This window comes from Rhipicephalus microplus, chromosome 5 (assembly GCF_043290135.1).
Source record: "Rhipicephalus microplus isolate Deutch F79 chromosome 5, USDA_Rmic, whole genome shotgun sequence".
Lineage (NCBI taxonomy): Eukaryota > Metazoa > Arthropoda > Arachnida > Ixodida > Ixodidae > Rhipicephalus > Rhipicephalus microplus.
The window spans coordinates 27,930,938-27,953,645 of record NC_134704.1 but is presented as its reverse complement, the minus strand read 5'-3'; the positions used below and the strand labels follow the sequence as shown (position 1 = coordinate 27,953,645).

General features: G+C 44.4%; 2 protein-coding genes across 3 annotated transcripts in view; both read right to left on the bottom strand.

Moving 5' to 3' along the window:
- The window catches only part of LOC142817700 (suppressor of lurcher protein 1-like), a 222,409-nt gene extending 209,047 nt beyond the window's left edge, over positions 1-13,362 (bottom strand). Inside the window, exons 1-2 of the mRNA XM_075895059.1 lie at positions 13,001-13,362; positions 10,064-10,105 (exon numbers count right to left, since the gene is read on the bottom strand). The gene's annotated coding sequence lies outside the window, so the exon portion shown is untranslated. The remainder of the gene's footprint in view (positions 1-10,063; positions 10,106-13,000) is intronic.
- An 84-nt stretch (positions 13,363-13,446) lies between these two features.
- LOC119173953 (suppressor of lurcher protein 1) overlaps positions 13,447-22,708 on the bottom strand; it is a 376,626-nt gene continuing 367,364 nt past the window's right edge. For both annotated transcript variants that reach the window (XM_075895055.1, XM_075895053.1), the window contains exons 13-15: positions 20,311-20,510; positions 16,351-16,398; positions 13,447-13,796 (exon numbers count right to left, since the gene is read on the bottom strand). In XM_075895055.1, the coding sequence (XP_075751170.1) occupies positions 13,726-13,796; positions 16,351-16,398; positions 20,311-20,510 (319 nt within the window). In that variant the 3' untranslated portion in view covers positions 13,447-13,725. The remainder of the gene's footprint in view (positions 13,797-16,350; positions 16,399-20,310; positions 20,511-22,708) is intronic.

Genomic DNA, 22,708 nt, shown 5'->3' with positions numbered 1-22,708 from the left:
GGTTTAGACCAATCGACGTGCTGCAATTGACGTCACGTCGACGTCACGTCGCCGATTGCCCAGTTGACGTCACTACGCGTTGAAGGAGTTTGGTCACGCGCAAGAAAAATGCGCGAGCTTATTCTGCGCGTTTCGGAGCCTATTGACTGGCCCTTCAACGCAACTAGGAACTACCTGTCGCAAGAAAACACTCCATTTTGAGTTCGCAGACATCTAACCATCTCCTCTCACATTTTGGTTCAAGTACAGAGTCACGACCTATAATCTCAGCTTTAATATTAATCAAGCGTTATAATACAAATGACAACGCATACCTACTTCTTTCAGGATTAAAAAGTTCCGCGGAGGAGTACGAAGACGGCACAGAAGCACAAAACTCCTCGTTCGACCTTAAATGAGCGACGAACTAACAGCGTAGCTTACTCTGCAGAACACCTGTCGTAGGCGGGACGATCGCACGCATACCACGAATCCCGCAAGCTGTTCTTTCGGATCGCGTCTCTTCTCTAACGGTGGCAGCGGGAGTCTCTCGGTATAATGAAGTGTTTACAGCTTCTCATACACGCAAGGAAAACAGTCTTGGGGGGCCGAGTACAGAGAAACGCGACAAGCAGAGGGGGAGTCTCTTAAAGCCTGCGGGAGCAGACTTGCTTAGCGTTCCCCCTTTGCATAACGATCAGGACATTTTGAATTCCAGAGAGCGCCGTCGTGAAGTAGACGCCAAAAGGGCTTCACCTTAAGCCCCCCCCCCCCCCCTGGAGGCTTTTGTCTGAGACCCCCCCCCCTTTTCAACCCGTTGCCCTTTCCTCCGAGTCCTGCCTCCCAGCCGTCCACATTTGACTGGTTGCTTTTATATATTTTTAGAAAAAATAATTCATGATGTCTTTTGAAAACCTTTCCACGACTTCCTTCGTTTTTTCTTCACGCCGTGGGACTTATTATTAGAGTGATGAAAAAACTATGTGGCCTTATTTCGCATTCCCTCGTGCTTTGACATCGATGGCTTGCAAGATGACAAAAGGAAAAACTGTCGGAAAAATAATGGCATATGGATAGAGAGAGAAAGAGAGATAGAGTGGACGGAAATGTGGGGAAGGGTCAAGACTTTAGCTGTGCATAGAGTCGAGAGGACGATACTTGGGGGCGATTCAATGTTCGCGCATCGACAGCCCGCTAAAAAGCATTCCAAGAATAAGAATGCCCCCGGGAGAACGAGGATGATAAATGAAGCCCGCATGCGACGTCTATGCACCGCCGTATGGCTGCCAAATAAAGCTTCCAAGGGCCTGCTTTTTTTTTTCTCCCCGCCCCCCAACTTCCTTCTTCATCCTGCCCTTTTAATCGCAATTCCTTTCCTCTTTGAATACTATGCCAGTTACTTTTGCGTACGCGTCACTTTTCTTTCCGGCCTTAAGTGCAGGTACGCAGTGCGTTGATTTTTCGTAACGTCGCCAACGCATTCCGTTTCTCCTCACTCTTGGAGCCTGCTGGAAAAAAAAAAGTTTCGAGTCAGCGCTTTCTTTTCCACCTTCTAGTTCATCGACTCTCGTCCCGAAGAGTGCGCTCGAGAGTGCACTTGCGGTAATAATGGCGCAGAAATGTTCGCGGAGTACGCTAGCGTTTCCCATTTCAGGTCTGTGGGCGAAGTGCACGATTCTCGCAGAGTTGTGAAGTTCTTGCCCTTCGGCGTTGAGGTCATGCCACTCTACTCCTGAAGAAGCCTCCAGTTACTATATGCTGGCGGTTGCCAAAATGGTTTACATTTATTTTTTCCTTCATTCTGTTCACTTAATATTTATTTAGGAAAAGTAGCGAACGTATTACAAAAAGTGAAAACCGACTCGGCTGGGAGGCCGTGCGCAAAACCTGATGGAAAACAGAAGCTATGTAAGTTTTAACTACGAATATAATGGTGGGAAATGCCGACAAAGGCCGACCACGTCATCTGGTATAGTAGGTCGTATCTCTTATCTTTGTATCTTGTGTGTATTCGTTACTGTCTCAAAGCAAATTTGAATGGGAGCTATCTTTCGCGACCTTAAGTGGCTGCTTTATCGCGATCGCATGCCTTCGGGCGCATATACCGAAGGGTGAATATCCCGATGGGCAACACAACAATTTCAACCAGCCAAATTCTGTCGTGAGCTTGATTGTTGATTGATATATGGGGTTTAACGTCCCAAAACCACCATATAATTACGAGAGACATCGTAGTGGAGGGCTTCGGAAATTTCCACCACATGGGGTTCTTTAACATGCGCCCATATCTGAGCACACGGGCCTAGAGCAATTTCGCCTCCATCTAAAATGCAGCCACCGCAACCGGGATTCGACCTGTGGGTCAGAAGCCGAGTACCTTAGCCACTAGAACACCCCGGCGGGGCATCAGCTTGATTGTGAAAGTCTAACGCATCGTAAGTTTGAATAACTCCAAGTCATGGTTCAGTAACTGCGCTTAAAATGAATCATTAGGCCCCACCTCAATCAGCTTGTAGACGAGCATTCACCATAACACCGAAAGCGTACATTGTCCTAAAAAAAAAAAACTGCCCATGCACGCGTGTGCGAACTTTGCACAAAGAAAAAAAAACGAACCAGCGCGTATCTATACATGTGCACATATAATATACCATGTACTATTCAGACATGTGCTAATGGAAATATGTCAAAGGATAATTGCTCTAAACAAGGCCGTCAGGAAGCTGCGTCATTGCAGTGGCGGTTTCGGTGATCAGAAAGATCACCGAAACCACCGGAATCCACCGAAATCCGAAAAAGGGAGGTTTGATCCGATTTGCGGTTCCTGCACTTTGATGGAGCGACAATGCTAGGGACCCATGTAGTTAGATTTAGGTGCACAATATAGACCAAGGTAATAAGAATTTTCAGTGTCTACCACAAAGTAATTTCCGGTGTCCCACGGCATGACAGTCATACTTTGGTTTTTGCATGTAACAGCACAGAAGTTTTTTTTCTACGATGCAACCCTCGTTTTTCGTACCTTCTCAGATGGTTTTAGACAGACAAGATGTGAAAAGATGGTCACAAGCCCTGCCACGCTTGTCTAGTGACTAAGTTGCTCGGCTGCTGCCCCGCAGGTTTCGGGCTCGAATCCTGGCTGTGGAAGCTGCATTTCCGATGGAGGCGGAAATGTTGTAGGCCCGTGTGCTCAGATTTGGGTGCACGTTAAAGAACCCCAGGTGGTCTAAATTTCCGGAGCCCTCCACTACGGCGTCTCTCATAATCATAGAGTGGTTTTGGGACGTTAAACCCCACATATCAATCAATCAATCAAAGCCTGCGTATCAATCAAGGACGGTCACGAAAGAGCAAGTTGTTACACCAAAAACGCCGGCTAACAACTGAAGAGTCACCGGAAAAAAAAAACAAGCAGGAACGGAAACTTATCTACGCATGCCCATGGAATAGGCGAACCTATCAATCCGCCACGCGTGGGGTTCTACGCGAAAGATAACTGTTAAGGCATTTGATTTCATCTTTATGCAAGTTTAATATTTAGATAGTCTTTATGCAAGACACTATTCTGACATTGCTAAATAGACGCTCACCTTTTAATATCATTATAGATAATGTAAGTGCACATCGAAATTCTATCAATGCGCAACGTTGTATTGACATAGCAATGAAGAAATACGCCTGATGATTGACACGCTGCATATCGTATAGATAAGCCAACCACGGTTTAACTTGCACGAAAATGAAATCAGATGCCTTAACAGTTATCTTTCACGTAGAGTCCCAGGCGTGCCGAATTGATAGGTTTGCATATTGCACGGCCATTCGCAGGTAAGCCTTAGTGCCTTTTCTTTTCTTGCGTCTGTTCAATTGTTAGTGGGTGTTTGTAGTGTCCTGACATTTGTTTTTCTGGTGTACGTGTTTGCATGCCCCGTCGCTTCAGAATGAATACTTACTAACTCTCTTTTATTTATTTATTTATTTATTTATTTATTTATTTATTTATTTATTTATTTATTTATTTATTTATTTATTTATTTATTTATTTATTTATTACCTTCAGGGCTTACAAAAAGCTTATTCTGAGATGGTTTGCTCATCTGACAGTTTAAAGCGCACGTGTGTGTTTGTGGCATTGCGCACGTGTGTGTGAGTCCGCGCATGCGTGAGTGCATTTGTGTGCGTGCGTGCGTACGTAACAGTAATGAAAGTTGTTACGTCAAAGCTCGCGCTAATTGAGCAATCTGTATACCTGTTTTGTCACCAAGCATAATGGCTGCTGGCGACATCTTAGCTGCATGTTACCGGTGCTTATGGTAAAGAAACCTGGAAGCTTACGTATAGGGTTGAACATTACTTGAGGATGACGCAGCAAGCCGCGGAAAAAAGAAATGAGAGGTGTAATCTCGATGGACAAGAGGTGGTAAGAATGGATCAGAGAACAAATTAGTGTTAAGGACGCCTTGCAGAAATGCAGGAGAAATACTAATAAGCAGGGCATTTGTAGTTAAACACTGGTCATTAATAGATAACCGCTGCTCATTAGTAGTGACGGACTGAATTCCAAGAGAACCCAAGCACGCCAGTCGAACGCCAAGTGATAGGTGGGTAGATGAGGATAATCTCTGCAGGGATAACTTGGCCGCTACAAGCGCCGTATTGTGTTTATTGGTCAATGGGACAGGCCTTCACAGCGCATTGAGGACAGTCAGCCTGATTACTGTTTTAATGATGATGGTGGTGACCACTCGTGGCTGGACTGTGTCCACCACGAAACGGGCAGCAGCTGCCCACTTCCCCGACCACACTGATGGCATGTTCACCACGGTCGTTACGAAAGCATGCGAAGAATTCACACGCTGTTTGTTTGAAAGACTCCTATACGAACCAAACGCTCAAAGAAGGTCTACAATGCGTTAACGCTGGCAGAACTGCTGAGTAGCTGTGAAGCAAAGAAGAAAACGAAAATTAGCCTTGACGTTCTTTGCACGTATTTAACGTGTCTCTGTTCACACAGCGAAGTTCTCTAGCAATTGCGGAGAGGACGGCTAAGGGCGAAGTTATGCACATGCTCAGAGTTACAACTTGCGGACGGAACTTTCTTCCTATCTTGCTCCCTTCTTTTGTTCCCTTGTACTGTCTCCATCAAGAAAGACATTCTGTCAATAAACTTTCCGTACATACATTTTGCTGCTTCTTTTAGATCAGTGTGTCCTCGCCGCAGTCCCGCCTCTCTATTGTTTTCTTCTTTTGTTTTCGTCTACGCTGTTGCTCGTTATGTCCACAGAACGCTTCGATCGCCAAGCACTCTGCCAGGACTTCCGGCAGCGTTCCGGAAGAAGGACGATAAAGAAAGACGAAAAATTCCCCGACAGCACCGGCACACTGTCAACCCAAGGAGACACGCAGATGTCTTTCTTCGTCCTGTGCTTCGACCGAACTCACGGCATCGAAAACATTGAATATGCAGATTAAGTTGTCGAACCCTGTAGAACTCTAGGCATGTCGCTCCTTGCCCCCCCCCCCCCCCCCGGCCACTCTTTGCCCCGCTGTTCAGTCTTCCCAATAGTTTTGCATACGCACACACATCACTCGAGCGGCTTGCTCTGCTTGCTTTGCGTTGGCCCCTTTGTTATTGTCCGATGATCGGCCGTTCTTGCCCAAAGTATTGTGCGGCCGGCTTCGAACGAGGTCTTGGCCTGCCGAGACAACGGGGCTGTTGGCATACAAATGAGATGCGGCGTTGCGAGGAAGAAGAAACGTTCCTTGGGGTATACTCAACGCACAGGGCCGTATATTCCCATCGATTCAGCTCTTGATGGGCACTAGCCGGTGCGTGCTTCCGCGCTTGCGTGCATGCCTCTGCGTGTCTGTATAGGCGCAAACTACTCTTAGAAGTCTGACGTTAACCCTGAGAAAGGCAAATAGGATAGGGCGCTGCAAACCCATTACCCTCGCCAGCATTGAACAGAACTATAGCTCAAAAGGGGTACGAGCTGCGGTTTCTCCTATTGGCACGACCATTAGGAGTGCATATAAGGTGACATGAGGTAACCCACGACGTGAGCGTATACCCTTGCATAGTATATATTCAGAGCCCTATGACATATAGGACGTCGGTTCCTTTATTCATAAATGCAATGAGTGTCTCGCCAATGTATGAAAGATTGGATATGCTACGCAAAGAGCGACACTTTTTGCGGGCTGGCTTTCACGGCATGTCATAAAATGGAAAGCGGCTCTTAACGGAGGCACGGTGACGTGTTGAATTCGTCGAGCGCGCGACCACGTTGAATGATAAAACATGAGGTGAAGTGGAAGAACAGATGGAGTGAACCAGGGTCGTAGTCAGAATATTTTCCTGGTGCAGGGGGGAGCACCTTGATTTCGGAAGGCCTCTTTGAAATTTTTTTTTGCCCTATATGCGAAGGCGGAAAATGTTTTGGGAAATGGGTGTGTGTGTTGGGGGGGGGGGGGCTGGTGTTCCCCTTCGTGGCTACGCCCCTGGAGAGCTACGCTGGGCAGCGCGTGCATCGAAGTCGAAGCCGTGAAACTCATTATCGTTGTCTTAGCCAACGTGACTTTGTTCTCGACTATCATAATGTCTGTCTCCTGCAGTTTTTCGTCATACTAATGAAGATAATTACAAGATATACAGGAAGAGATGGTTAATTGCTTTGTAGTGTTGAACATTCCGAAGTGACTCAGGCTATGAGACGCCGTAGAGGAGGAGATTGTGTAATTTTGAGCCCCCGAGGTTCTTTAACGTGCGATGAACTAAAACGGCGAACGAATCTATGGCATTTCAAGTCCTTCTACGGATAGATGTGACCGCAGCGGTGGGGATCCAACCCGTGCTTTTTGGGTAAAGCAGCCGAGAGCCGCTACCAATGAGCCTCCACGGTGGCACTGAAAGCGCACTTTAGAAGTATTATGGCAATTGACCCTCTTTTTTGATTGACATACCTTTTTTCACTGCGCCTGTCAATTCATCTGCCTCCTTCGGTGAAGAATACGTTTCTCGTATGCTGCATTATCAGCAGCTCATATGTACCAACACTGAAGCGAAACAACAGAACAGCAAAGTCTACTATGATGAATCTCATTTCATTGTGGTGCATCGTCCTGTTCTTCATCACTGGTGACGAATTGCTGATCTTTACACCCAATTGCTCTCGGTTTATCAAATTCCATTCCACCTCATTGGCAGTTGCAAAGTTTTGTATTACTTTCTGCCCCTGGGATACAGCAAGAAGACTGCACAACGAGCACCACGACTCGCTCGCTGGATTCCGTACCGACCGGTTGTGCCCTCGCGATCTCCGACGACAGTGCAGCTCTGGCTGACAATGCTGGTCCTACGCCACCTCCGGACACTGGTCCCCTACGACGACGACAGCGTAGCTCTGGCCGACTGGATTATTCCTACGCCATCTCCTGTCGCCGTCAAGAACTCTCGCCAGTGGTGCCACGTCCTCAGACTCCTGTGACCGAGTTCATCTTTCCTATCTTCTCTTTACTTCCGTCGCTCCTTGTCGCTGAGCCTCTCTCTCTATTTACCTTATAATCCTATCCTTTTTATCCCTCCTTACCCCCATCTCTTGTGAGCTACTGTCAAGGTGTCGCACCAGATGCAAAAAGTTACGGGGCTCACTTTTTTTTTCTTTTCCCTTTTATAACCACAGAAAAAACGCTCCAACGCTTTACGTGTTCATACACCTACTGGACCTCTCCAAAATGGTGCCAGTCTGCTTTTCCGGTTGTGGCTAAGAGTGGAGACGAAGGCTTGCCTTTCTGAAGTGCTCTGCACTTAAAAGAAAAGGTTCTGGCAGAGTCAGTTTGATGGTGACTGGAGACGTTCAGCGGTTTGCAGCCATTGACACATCGTGGTGTTATTACGTGCCTGATGAGGGATAAGAGTTTCATTCAGGGGAACGAAAATGGCACGATTTAAAAGCAACCGCCGCACAGGAGCAGGAGGAGCATTGACGAACGGAAAGAAACAATGCTCGCGATACTGGAGCGCCACACGTGAACACTGGTCAAAACCAGAGCAATCGATCGCTCCATCTATCTTCGACGGATGGCGCTGCCTTCGTAAATGCGCGATCTAAAGCTTGTTATTTCGTTGAAGCAAGAATGAAACGAAACGGCTGACATCGCACCAGTTCTACTAAGCGATAAACTTATGTTGAGCCGGAGCAATCAGTGCAATAAGGAATGTTAAAACAAAAAAAAAGTTGCTCGAGAAACAGACGATTTCAAGAAGGGATAAGGACTGGTCTATCATTGTTTCATACCGACAAACACGCTACTTCCTGTGGTGAACAAAAATTATTTGAGTGGAACGAGTCATTAGCACCATTTACGCAAAAATCTGACAGCATCCTATGAATAATAATAATAATAATAATAATAATAATAATAATAATAATAATAATAATAATAATAATAATAATAATAATAATAATAATAATAATAATAATAATAATAATAATAATAATAGTATAATAGTAATAATAATAATAATAATAATAATAATATAAAACTATGCGAAACAGATGTGTGAGCTCATATCTATTTATGACAAGCTCAGTAGCACATACACGGACGAAAAAAATGGACACCATTGACTTTGCAGACACAAACATTCCTTCATCAGATAGGCAAAAACGAAAGCTGGGATTCATGGGATCCTTCTATTGTAGAAATACGAGAAATAATTGCATGAATCAGGAGTCTATCTCGATGTCAGACAAGCAATTCGCACTCTTGCTGAGCACGAGTAGAACTCTCCTCAGAAATGTGTGATGCCAGCCTCAACATTGATACAATTTGTTGATGTGTTTGTGTTTACGAGACAGATTTGTTTAACCGGTATGTGTCTCACTTTGTCACAGCTATTCGAGTGCCCCGCTGCAGTGTTCTTCTGTGTTAATGAAGATAGAGTTGTGTTTCTTCGTTCACAGTTTGTAGCGCATCCTTTTACGTCGCGCCCCGATGTAGGCGCCTCCGGCATCACTAAGAAACAAAATAAAAACTATGGTCGGGTGGCGCGGGGAAGACAGAGGACAACTCGAACCACGCGCCTTTTCTCCCCTTTTCCTTCTTGCGTCACCTTGCGCGCGTGCTCACGTTTTCGGGAAACAATAAACATTTCCTTACCAGATGTTGTAACTCTCGGTTCCTACTTCACGCAGGCTCTAAAAGGTGACTAGTTGCGAGCTTGCGCGCGTGTTCTACATTTGTACCTGTGTGCGCGTGGATGTAGCGCAGCCAATAATAAAAGCTATGCCACTTTAAAAGACTGTGTGTCACGATCGGAATGCGCCGTGTAACACGGGACGTTGCGATTGACTGAAATGCTGGCCATCGCTCGCCCGCTCGTAGTACTTCCGATCCATGAAGAACTAAATTTTAGAGTGTAACTGCCCGATAACGCAGACAAGGCTCATGTGAAACAAGAGCCTGTTGTGAAAAAAGTCAGACACTTCGACCTTGAGTTCACTGCCTAATTATGTGACAATCTAAAAAAAATGTTGAACCAGGAGTCATCAGCAAGCTTAACACGAACGCGCTGCCGCATGTCCTGAACCCATTTGGTTGACTCTAGCGCCGCGTAGCTGGGATTTCGTTGCTGAAATGTCACACATTCATGCCGACATACTATACGAGCATAACGAGGTATTATCTTGGCAACAGCAGTCAATGTAGACCAGGTATCGCGTGGGAGTGTTATTGTTAGACTTGCTGACGACTGTACGGATATTGATTGTTTCGCAGCACAATTAAATATAACAGCAGTTGTAAAAGCAACCAGTACGCTCATCCAGTCGTTAGCCTCGTGTTCGTGCGCATTAATGTTCAACATAACTTTTCAAAACTTACAAGAGGACTAAGCCATGGTGAGTTTTGACTTTCTCAAGCCTCCGTTACCCTTGACTGTGCCGTTTAACCAAACGCGCAACCAGAGCAAATGCACCGCACGGCTTTGAGCTCTTCCTTTGAAGTAAGCGCCTCTTTGATCGACGCAGCAACACCAGCGCCAGCTGTAGAAAAGTATAGAAAATTAAGCATGCGTTCTGACCTTGCTTGTTGAAGGCGCCACCGTCCAAGGTTTTCTGTGGCTCTGAAAAAATACAATAAATGGTCGAGCTGAACGAGAAACCTTGCGAAAATGTTTACCACAGGCGAGTGTAAAATATTGTAAAATATTCGTTAGCTTACTTTGGGAAAACAGCAATAAAGTTAACGTTTTAAAGGAGGCAAATCAGCTATTGCAATTGTCTTGCCCCCTCCCCCCCTCCCAAAAAAAAACTGGTATAGATATGTAAAGTTGGCTGTGTTGCATAAACACTATTGCTACAAAAAAGCACGCTTTACAGGCAAGTCCACAAGATGAAGTTTGTTTGTTTGTTTGTTTGTTTATAGCTTTAAACTTTGCATGTGTCACTGTTTGTTACTTCAAAGGTAGAAGAGAAAAAAACGCAATATATACCGTCGCCTGGAAATAACTTTATCAGTGCACCGCAACATGGAATCGTACTGAATAGTTTTATAGCCACTTTATCTACGGAGCGTGTGAATGCGTGTGTGTTTATCTTTAGCGTGTGAATTCACAAGCCGGATTTTGATAAGAATTACAATGTGAAGAAAAAGGGAAGTGGAAAAATATGTGAAATTGGCGATATACTCAGTTGTAAAGCAAGGCTAAGAAATGTCAGTATAACTCCTATTAGAAAAAAACGAAAAAAAAACGAAGAACCATCTTTTTAAACAAACAAGGAGAGTGTTGAGCACAAGCCGCAGAACGAGAACAGTGGAATATCAGTTCTGCGCCTGTCTGAAAGATGGTGAATGTTCTATATGAAATGAAAACCATGTGAAAAGATCGTTTAACCAAACCTGATTTTGGGCGAGATGGTGAAAATTGGGAAAGTTAAAAAAAAAGGCGCACTTATCTGGTGTTTCTCGACCTAGGTGTATGTTGATTTTTGCGCTCCAACTTTCCCGAATACTCATCAGAAGACAGCAATAAGCTAGCAAGCAAAGCTGAGATTGGCCGTCACAAAAGAGAGCGTTAAATAATAGCAATGAGCTTACTGCATACAATTCGAACTGGTGATGATCAACACCTTTTCGGCACGGTCATTTGACTACAGCAACCAAGTAAGGACACTGGCCGAGCGTGACGTGAGGCAGTATTGTTGCTGAATATCCACGTGCATACTAAAAAAAATGCAGGCGTTGTGCCTTGAAGTGTCGCCAAAAACAACAAAAACTTTACTACGCTGTTTTCAGTGCAGAAGTCATGGTCCCACCACTTGTGCACCGCATAGCCGGGAAACTGCAAGTCAATATTTAATACCCCGCATTTGTTTTTGTTTTTATATCACCGCTACTCAAGTGCGGTAGTCACAGAGGGTAGCGAAGTCGTGATTTGGAGCATGTCACTGTAACGACATTGTGATTAACTTACTGCTGCAAATTCAACAACTTGTAACAGTAAACTTGATATACGCTCACATTTTTTTTTCAAAACTGCACGCCCGATAGATTCTATTCGAGAAAACGCTGCCATGCTGACATGCGCGTGATCTTAGTTCTCTGAACTACAAGGAGCGTAGCGTAAGAGTGGAATCGTAGGAAAAAATAAACAAAAGCTCGCATATAGAGTATACGGTGATCGGTTTCATGTTGTAGCTTTTGGACTTTAACGGGACCTCACGCCGACAGCCACGGTGAAATAGCGCCCAGAGTGCTTATATAAGTGCTATCGCAATCGCATGTTTAGACACGAGATTAGCAACAAAGAGAGCGCCAAATTCTTTTAGAACAAGAACACCGAACGATCAATGTAACTTTATATGGAATTCTTGTGCTTCGAGCATTTAGACTGACTCATCCTCGCGTTGCCATTCACCAGTGTTAGTCCATATACTACAACGACCAGCGTTATTGGGCCTTGGTGTCGGGTCCAGTACATTTCTTTTCTGACTGGGAAACCAGCACCAATTTTCTTTGCGGCCTCGAACTGCTCACAGATGGAGATAGTTCTCATACGAAAAGAAAGTATTTCAACTACTACCGCGTGCGCAACACATTTATATGAACACATTGTTTTAGTGTCAAGCACGTGAACGACTTTATGAGATTCTGTAGCCAGACACGAACGGGAAGCAGACCGAAATCTTTATCAACACCAGCGATACGCACTCGAAAACATGCCACCCTTCGCTCAATTTTAATTGTGGTCTGGGCAAGGTTAAGCGGCCCCTTTCGAAGACAACCTCGTTCATATTTTGACGAACGGCCTCTTATCACGTCGTGCTTAATCATCATCTCCACTATCAGCGTCATTATTTTCAGCCTGACCCGATGCAGGGCAGTGTCCACTACCTCGTTTCTCCAATCCACCTTTTACACTTTTTTGTGCTGCCCTCTGCTGCCATTGTCAGGAGGCAAAGCTTAGCGGGTGATTCGGAACAAGCGATAAGGCTAGAACAACAGCCTCAGAGACCTAAAGGTGTCCGGAGACCCTACAGCAATGTTTCAAAATTTTCCCACTAGGGGACGGCGTGTGCGTAGTGGAACCATAAAAAAGCTGTTCAATCCGGTCCTGCGCATCGTACGGCCACCTCACTCACGCAAGCTTTTAAATCCCACCTACCCACGGAACTTTCGGACTTCCCCTGGCGCGCTTTCCTCCATTTACAATCCAGTTCTTTAACAAACAGCGGTTATCCCAGCTTCTCGCAACATACCCCGTCCAAGCCCATTTCTTCTTCATTTCGAGTGTCGGGGAGATTCTAAGTAACGAAATGAAACAACAAAAGCGAAAAGGAAAACAACAACGCAAGCTCGAACGGGATGTCGGGTGAGTGACATGTCGCGGAAAGGGGTCACTGTCCTCGTTTCGGGAACAGTGTAATACGTCGCGGTGACCGCGCCTATATAACGCTGCTGTCATTTCGCTCTTCTAGATAGAGATAGAGAGATAGAGATAGTACACAGGATGACGCACCATCATTCGTATTGTTCAGTTTTGTTTCTCACGACTTTCCTACACCATTGAGTTCTCTCCGGCCACCGTGAAGACGTGCTGCGAACGTCTTCATCGAGGTTCTTCAATGACAGTTCTTTGTTTTTTCGTGAGGAAGGAGTGGGTTCCAATGATCTGTCACACACGCACGCACGAGCACGGTACACACGCGCACATAAACGAGCGCTCACATAACAGCGGAAAAAAAAACAACGTCGAGCGTCAAGAGGCCCTTCGTGCCGGTCGCAAACGAATAATAAGTGGAGAAGCACTGATAGTAGGAAAAGAAGAATTCGAAGTTCACGTTGGAGGCGAGGTGAGGGAGACGTCGAGAGGGTAGAGTGAAATCGGCGTGAAGTTCATGACTGACAGTCTGTGCGCATTGAATTCTAGCGTCGTTTTCCACGGCGGGTACGTCGAACACACACACACATACACACACACACAAACACACAGCACAATCTTCGTCCTCTTCTGCGTACGAAGACAGTCGAGCTCTGAGCACCAACGGAGGTGCGGCGAGGCGCGAGTTGTGAAGTATGTCGATGCCTTTGTGCTTTCTTTGTTTTTTTTTGTTGCTTCGTTTACACTTTTTCGGTGACCGTGAGAACACATCGAGAACGTAGAGAGATGGGGGTATGACTTGAACTCGGTGAGTGAGCGGCTTTTTGAGTAAAGCGGAAAGAGAGAGGCCCGCCTTGATGGCCTCAGTGATCGGCTACCAGAAGCCACAGCAGAACCAGAGACAGCAGGGTGGTTGCGGGCGAAGATCTGTGCACTGAAAAGAGAGAAAACATGGAGAAATTCGTAACGCGGATTATATATATATATATATATATATATATATATATATATATATATATATATATATATATATATATATATATATATATATATATATATATATATATATATATATATATATATATGCACGCGCATATAAAGGGTTTAAGATAAATACAGTGACGTGATGAAGCATCTGAATTAACAAACTGATTGATATACATTTTCTCGTGTGTGACTCGCGCACGCGAGAATCAACCTGCGAAAAAAAAAACGAAAAAAAATGAAGTATGCCACATGTTGTCGTGCAGCCACCTTCTTTGCATTGTCGTTCGGCAGTGCTTTTAAGTCTCATTGAGCACCAAAATTAACATGTACTAAAGCTCCGTATTTGCGGTAAATTGTATGATGCTTGTACGCAATACGGTGAAACCTTGTTATTGTTTTCAAGGTTCATTCTTGTGTAACTGCTACAACAGACTACTGACACAAACAGGTGATTCATCAGTCACGTTAGCATACTAATAAACACGCAATTTAGGTGCGTGTGTGCACTAAATAAAAAAAAAATCTGACTACATCTCGGCAAAGCAAATGATATTGAAGGAGAAGTGCAATGCGACTGCTGCCTTCAAAAATAACACTTCATTTTTATATTTTACGAAAACTTCAGCAAAGCGTGGGCATTGAATAAATGCGAAATTTCAGTTCTCCCTACCAAGAGCCAGAAGAAGTAGACCAAACAAAACGGACTGTCGGAATCAACCAGTACTCCCTTAAAAGAAGTGTTTTCAATAGACACCCATTCAATCTAGTTTGCAAAAGGGTCGATACGATGAGGAAAGCGCCCTTTCCGAAGCAGAGTTGCGTGTACAGTGGGGCTACTGCGTTGAGAGCGGTATAACCAGCGATGAAAGCGATAACCTTGTCAAGGAGTGTTTGAATTATAAACACGAACAGCGTCAGGGGTTCCTGCTACATGCCGCTCATTATACTTATGGTATTCGCCTCTTAATACGATAAAAATTACTGCATCTTTGCTTCTATTTGATAATCTGGTTTGTAAACAGTGCATAATCTGATCAGGCTCAGCCACTTACTGCAATAAAGAAAACGCAAAAAATGCAACAAAAAGTGCTAGAAGACGAACATCGACCGACAAAGATAAAGGGCCTTATTGCATTACGCTATTTGCGATGTGCACATCACTGTTCATCTGGATACCTAATTATTGGTAATTAGAGAGCGCTTTTCCTCAAATCTTATTGCTTTTCTGATTTAAACAATGGTGAAAAAGGTAAACAATTTTTTTAACGTTTACGTTTCCTCCGACTTTATTTTTTAACAAAAATTGTATACACATTAGTTGCCGTACGCTGGCTGTGGGTAAAGTGACCGTAATCCTGAACAATGACGCCAAGAAACGTTAAATTTGTTCAGAAAGAACCACTAAGGGAGAATTTATTTCACCTTTTTTTTTCTACGTAGGTGCTTATTTGCAGCGTGGGCGCCATTTTGAGCTCAGCCAGCGTGATGCATGCAGCTCATACTGGCCACGACTGGACATTCTCTTCGTTTTGACAGTGACTTTTTCAAACAATAGCCACTGTAACTCATTAATCAAATATCATAATCGGCGTCTACTATATTGAAAAAGAAATATATAAGAGTCTCAACACCATAGCAAATAGACTTCACCAGTCCTTGCGCAAGGGAATTTTTTGACGGGTCGTTACTGTAAGCTAAACCATATAATGCAACATGTTTTTATTGATTGTGAAAGCCGATGTACAGTAGAATAAGTGGGAAAAAAATAAAAATATAAAAAATGTTTTTTAATTGTCGTCAGAAGTTTCCTTTGCATGCTCTTTTCAAGAAGATAGCCCGAATAGATCTTTTTATTGAGAAGTGCTATTATTAAAAGCTTTGGAAGTTTTAAAAATAGGCATGTTGAAAAAAATGCGGAATTTTCACCACTCTGGCATAGGTGCTTTGTGAAATGAAAACCTGCAAACTAGGCAAAAAAAAAAACGTTTTTAGATCAAATTTGAGAATTTCTCAAACAAATGCACACTACGTTGGCAAACGAAATGTAATTGAACGTAAGCGCCAGTAAGCCTATATGTAGCCAAATGAATTTGAGACTGGTAGCTTTAAAAACAGTTGCGTAATTCATCGCCAAATTTTTAAAAAAGCAGCAGAACAAGTAAGCATGGCACTCGAACTCTCCATCATTATTGATTCACTGTGCCTCCAAACAATTTACAGCGAGACTAGTTGCGGATCTCTTCTTTCCACTGACCCGGCAACAATGTATAAAGTTTAAAAAAAAATAGGAGGTTGACCAGCCATCGATCTTACGTGGAATCACTCTTGACCTGATGCTCAGGATAAGCATAAAAACAAAACAGCTGTCAAGCAGTAGTGTAATGTCAAATTAGAATCGTTTCCAGCTCTCTGATTAACTCTCCGAGTGCGTTGCAAAATAAGGTGCAACTACTCGAACATGGAATGACCCGACCAATGAGCAGATGTTCTCTGTTACTTACCATTTTGCTTGTTCTGCACAGCGGAGACTTGTCGGACTGTGAAAGGATCTGTAACGCCGAAAAAGAATGACCACTATCAGGGCAGCGAAAACAGCACTGCGTCGCGGGCCGTACAAACAGCTCGTATATGAAATTTGTAATCTTATTCACACAACACACATGAAAGGGCACCACGTGACGTTTCAGTGGCTTCTAAGTCACTGTGGCATCATAGGAAACGAACGCGCCGATGATGCCGCTCTGGCTGCTCTGGATGGAACACATGAGGATGCCGTACCACTCCATACATGAGGATGGCGTAACACAACAAAAGTGTCACCAGGACGGAGAAAACACCTGAAGTCAACCCTCGCCTACTACATTTGTGGGATGCACGAAGAAGGTTGACAAAGTGATGGAAACGGCAAAAAGCAACCGAAAGCTCAAAATTAAAATAAAAAACGTAACACAAGAGGCAGAAGAATACGCTAGTCAACTTGCAACAACACACTGGGAAGGCTTCTGTGGTACATTACAGGGAACACTAGGAAGAGCGAAAGTATGGAGCATCCTTAGGTCAATGATTGACCCACTCAAAGCACGACGCGAAAGCCAGAAAAACATGAATAGATTGTTACACTCGTACCAGGCACTAAAGACCAACTTCCGCCCCGCCGCGGTGGTCTAGTGGCTAAGGTACTCGGCTCCTGACCCGCAGGTCGCGGGTTCAAATCCCGGCTGCGGCGGCTGCATTTCCGATGGAGGCGGAAATGTCGAGGCCCGTGTGCTCAGATTTGGGTGCACGTTAAAGAACCCCAGGTGGTCAAAATTTCCGGAGCTCTCCACTACGGCATCTCTCATAATCATATGGTGGTTTTGGGACGTTAAACCCCACAAATCAATCAATAAATTAAAGACCAACTTCTCAATGCAGTCTATGCCAAATGCTTCGGTGACAAAGTCTCGACACCTCTGTACCAAGTGATGGAAGCGGCCAAAAAGCAACCGAAAGCTCAAAATTAAAATAAAAAACGTAACACAAGAGGCAGAAGAATACGCTAGTCAACTTGCAACAACACACTGGGAAGGCCACCCACACCCAGGAACGAACGAGCTCTTCACGGAAGCAGAAGTGCGAGAAGCAATCGCCTGTACAAAGCGGAACACAGTGGCAGGGGCGGATCAAATACCAAATGCCATGATCAGAAACATGAACGATGAATCTATCACAGCCCTCACGAGCTTCATAAATGATCATTGTGTTAAAAAAATGATACCATATCAATGGAAACACGCTGTTACTATCATGATCCCAAAACCAGGGAAGAAATTGGCTTTGGAAAATTTTCGCCGCATATCTCTCACTTCATGTCTAGGAAACGTGTTCGAAAGAATAGTAAACATTCGACTACAGCGTCATCTTGAAGAAAATAACCTCATGCCTGAGACCATTTTTGGCTTCAGGCCACATCTTTCAACACAGAATATTCTCCTGCTTTTAAAAGAGGAAGTTTTAAGCAACGTCACCAAACCAGGAGAACACATTGTCATGGCCATTGACATAAAAGGAGCCTTTGACAACGTAAGCCACAAAGGGATACTTGACGGCTTAGCCGAGACGAACTGTAGTATTAGGACGTTTCAGTACGTTTGAAGATTTCCTGAACGAAAGAACAGCTGTTATAAGAGTAGGAGATGATGAATCCAACATCATCTTTCCTCCGATCAGAGGCAAACCACAAGAATCAGTCTTTTACCTACACTCTTCAACATAGCCATAATTGGACTGGCTAAAAAGCTCCTAGAAATTCCCGACACTCAACATTCTCCATATGCGGATGATATAACAATAAAGATAACAAAGGGCAACTTGGGCGAAATGGAGGAAAAGCTCCAATTGACAGCCAATATAATAGAAGCATATATAAACGAAAGGGGATTACAGTGCTCGCCGGAGAAGTCGGAACTGATTAGCCTCACAAAAGACAAGAAACAAAGAGAAGATCCCGGACTCGCACTCGAGATCCGGCTTCAGGTGACGGTTATTCCGGAGCGGAGAACACTTAGAGTGCTGGGAATGTGACTACAATCGAACAACAGGTGTCTTAATCGGATGATAGTCAGATTAATCGGATGATAGCCCACGTGGCCCATAATAGGAGAGGGATGGGGGAACATGACACCCTCAGACTCGTGAAAAGCCTGGTAATCAGCAGAGTGATGTACTCGCTCCCTTACCATGCCCTGAATAGGAAGGAACAAGATAAGGCTGATAAAATTATAAGGATGGCATAAAAGGCAGCACTGAGGTTGCCGTGTAACACTTCTAATGAGAAGCTTCTATTCACCGGCCTCCACAAAGCCTTTGATGAGCTGGCTGAGCCCCAAATCATAGCGCAGAGGACTCGATTGGCCCAAACTCCAGCAGGCAGAGCTCTTCTTTATAGAGTCGGCCGTGAAAGGTGTATGCACGCACACTAAAGGACCAAGGCACTACAATGCCAGATCAGAGATTTGTATGGGGTATCACCAATACCACAAAACATGGATCCGACATTACATGCAGGGTGGAGAAAAGCTCGAGTGGCATAGTGGCATATATCGACAAAACAACAATGTTCCCGAATATTTCGAGATTCACGGATGCTTCGCCATACTGGACCAATGCAAAAAATATGGTAATGGTTGTGGTAAACAAAAGCGGTATGGTCATAGCCTGTGCTTCGGTTTCCCAAGCAACTGTAATACAAGCAGATAAGATTGCCATTGCCTTAGCTATAAGGAAAGGCATGTAGCGCAACACTTCGCTGAGTGTCATCATAGATTCTATGCTGCATGTAGAAATTATCAGAAAGGGAAAATCGACGCCAAGGGACACAGGATACTGACATAAAGTAGCAGACAGCTAGGCACACGCTATACCCAGACAATCCCTTGGGCCCCGGGACACGAGGATATTACGGGGAACCTCTATGCAGATGGGGTGGCTCAAGGTTTCACGAATTACCGAGCTGCCGATGGCGACGCCGTGGAGGACCCGACACCCATCGATCCCAGTTACAAAGCGATCCTGCAATACTGCAGAGATTCGCGGATACATCACCCAGAACCACACAAGAACCTTTCGGCCATGGATTCTGTGACGTTACGCCGACTCCAAACATACACATACATAAACGTCCACAGATTGCATACGTACTACCCAACATCATACAAAGACATATGCCCGCAGTATGGAAGTACACCGACGCTCTACCAAAGCACGTGGGAATGTACGGCACACACCGAAGAACACGAAGAGAACAACAGCAGGGAGATGTGGGAGGCAATGCTGTCCAGCCCAGCCCTTAAGGACCAGCGGAGCCTGGTCAGGAAAGCTGAAAGGATGGCGAGAGCCAGCGGTGTCTTGTAATACGGGCCCGACCACGTGGCGCTGCCACTGTTTTAGTGACAACAAAGTCTTTTTCGCTAATAAAGTTTTGTTCTTCTTCTTCTACAGGGAAATCGGTGGTTTTCACACAGTATCTTTGCATTAACAGCGCAGCTCGTAGAAGGATATATAAACCATCTGGTGATGGCTGCCGAGTTAGGGCGTGTTCTAGTGATCGAGACCAGGCCCTCATAATCAAAAGCTCAAAGCTGCTACTCGAGTGACACACGCTTTCACGTACCATCGTGCTCTTTCTATACGGGTGGGTCATTTACTCTTTGTTAGAGCCGCCATCGTGGGCAGGTCTTGCACACTGGGTGATATCACGTGAGCTCTCCGTGCGGCGGAGATGGGTCGGCTCGTCTTATCTCTGCTTCAGCCACGTTTATCGCTCCCCCTCTCGCACTTTCAGCCACGAGTTCAACATGAAATGCACAGGGGAATGCTATCTATTGGGAATTTATACGGAACATGACGGCGACGTCAAAAGACCCGTTGAGAGTGCCCATAAAATTGCTATACCAATAAAAAGAAAGATATGAGATACGTACCGGGGTTGTTTCTGAACTGGTAGAAGGCCTCGAATCCGGTGCCGTCGAACTTGTCGTTGGACTTGAACGAGACGCGGAAGAAGTCGGCGTCGGACTCGATTTTTGTCGGTCGCAGGTTGCCGCAGTGGCGCGGGATCTTGCGGTCCACCGTGCGGAAGTTGGAGAACTCCACGTAGTCGCTCGCCGTGTCCGAGAGGCACCTGCGATGACGAATTCGTCATTTCTGCTCTTTTAAAGAAGGCGCCGAAGTTGTGCTCTGTATGGGAGGCGCTCGCATTACGGCCAACATAAGATCTACCCCAGTTGAAAACCCAAGTGTGTCTGGTGTGCTCTGGTGTGATCTGGTGTATACACCAGTACACGCTGCTGTGTCTTGGTGAATACACTAGCCTGGCGTGCTCTGCGTGGTGGAAACAACGACCCACTCTGATGTGTCTTGGTGGAATGTTTCTGGTGTGAAAGTTGAACCAGCGTGGTGTGTCGTGGTAATAAGGCCGAACCACTGTGATGTGTCCTGGTCGGAACGCCGACCTAGACTGGTGTGTTCTGGTGGGAAGACCACACTGATGTGGTGTGTTCTGGTTGGATGAGTTCTGGTGGACTCAAGAAATATATTTTGTGTTTGGGGCTTGGACTAAGAATTTTCTTCAACCAAATGTATTCTATTTTACACTTCTTAATATTTCCCTCAACCAGACTCACTTGTACTAAAACTCACCAATATATTACTCAGCCGGTCGCTCTCAGGCACGTGTACCCGAATTTGTCTACTAAGAAGCCATATTCGAGCTCAAGCAATGCAGCATCACTTTGGAGCATGTGTGTGCTACATGCATCGACAGAGAAGGCTAAAAAGAAAGACAAGAATACTGCATCTTGAAGCTTTGTGTCTGCGAACCTCACGAGAAAGACTGTTAAACGAAAACAGCTAACCGTTTTAGAGTCTTGCTGTGAAGAAAGTTTTATGAATGCATCAAATCAATACTCCTATTTTAATAAAAATAATGCCTTAATACGTTAGTTTATGTGTAGTTGAACTTATTCGTATTAAATTGTATTTGATATCTTATTTACCCTACCCAGTTGAAAAACCCACCAGATTCTGTCTGATGTATTCCGGTGTAACCTAATTGATACACCAAAACACGCTGCTGTGGCCTGGGGTGCACATTAGCCTGGTGTGCTGTGTTCTGGTGGGAAGACCACACTGGTGTGGTGTGTTCTAGTTGAATGTATTTTGGTGGACTCAAGAAATATATCTTGTGTTCGGGGCTTGGACAAATAATTTTCTTCAACCAAATGCATTCGAACTCCCACTCCTTAATATTTTCTTCAACCAGAGTCATTTGTACAAAAACTCACCAAATATTACTCAGGCGGTCGCTCTCAGATACGTGTACCTCAATTTGTCTACTAAGAAGCCATCTTCGAGTTCAAGTAATGCAGCATCACTTTGGAACGTGTGTGTGCTACGTAAGCCAACAGAAAAGGATGAGAAGAAAAAAAAAGAATACTGCATCTTGAAGCTTTGTCTGCGGACGCTACAAAATAGAAAGTCTGCTAAATGAAAACAGCTAACCCCTTCAGAGTCTAGCTGTGAAGAAATCTTGGTGAATGCGTCAAATCAATATTCCTAATTTAATAAAAATAATGCCTTTATACATTAGTTTGTTTGTAATTGAACTTTCTCCTTAATAAATTGTGATAACAATTTATTTACGTTAAAGTCATACTCGCCCTGTTTTGCATAAATAGAATCAAATTTCAGATTTGACATGTAGTGCAAGTCGGTTTTTAGTTATGACCATTTCAAGCAAATAAATATTATAATTTATTTACGGCTCGTGGAAAGCAGCACGTTGAACGACTCTAGTGCTTTCAGCGGAGTGATAATATATACGCAACCATACACTTCAAAATCAATGTAAATGAAGGCAAATTTATTGCGCGGGAGGTTCATGGAAAGCTCCACGCATCTTGCTTTTCTTAGCCCATTGTCCATGTTAAGCACAAAAAAAGAAAAATATAAAGGCAGTTGTATGCCTGTGATATATGAGATAACAGCAGAGCTAGAGAAAAAGGGCCCCCACTCGACGAACGCAGATTTAGTTATTTCTTGGTATTTTGTTCATAATATTGTTGATATTTCTTTCTTTCTTTTTTAGTTTCTTTATGTCTTACTACATATCTTTTATACTTTTTTTATACTTTAGATTTTTTTATATTGTCGTCTTGTTTATTTTTCCTCCTGCTGATCTTCACCTCAGCTTTCTTCAGTTTCCTTTCCTACCATTTTTGTGTATTATACAACACTAACTATACTAAGCAATGCTATACTATACAATAGTATACTAGAAGCTGGATCATAGCCGCTTTTCGTAGCGCTTATCCGCCGTTT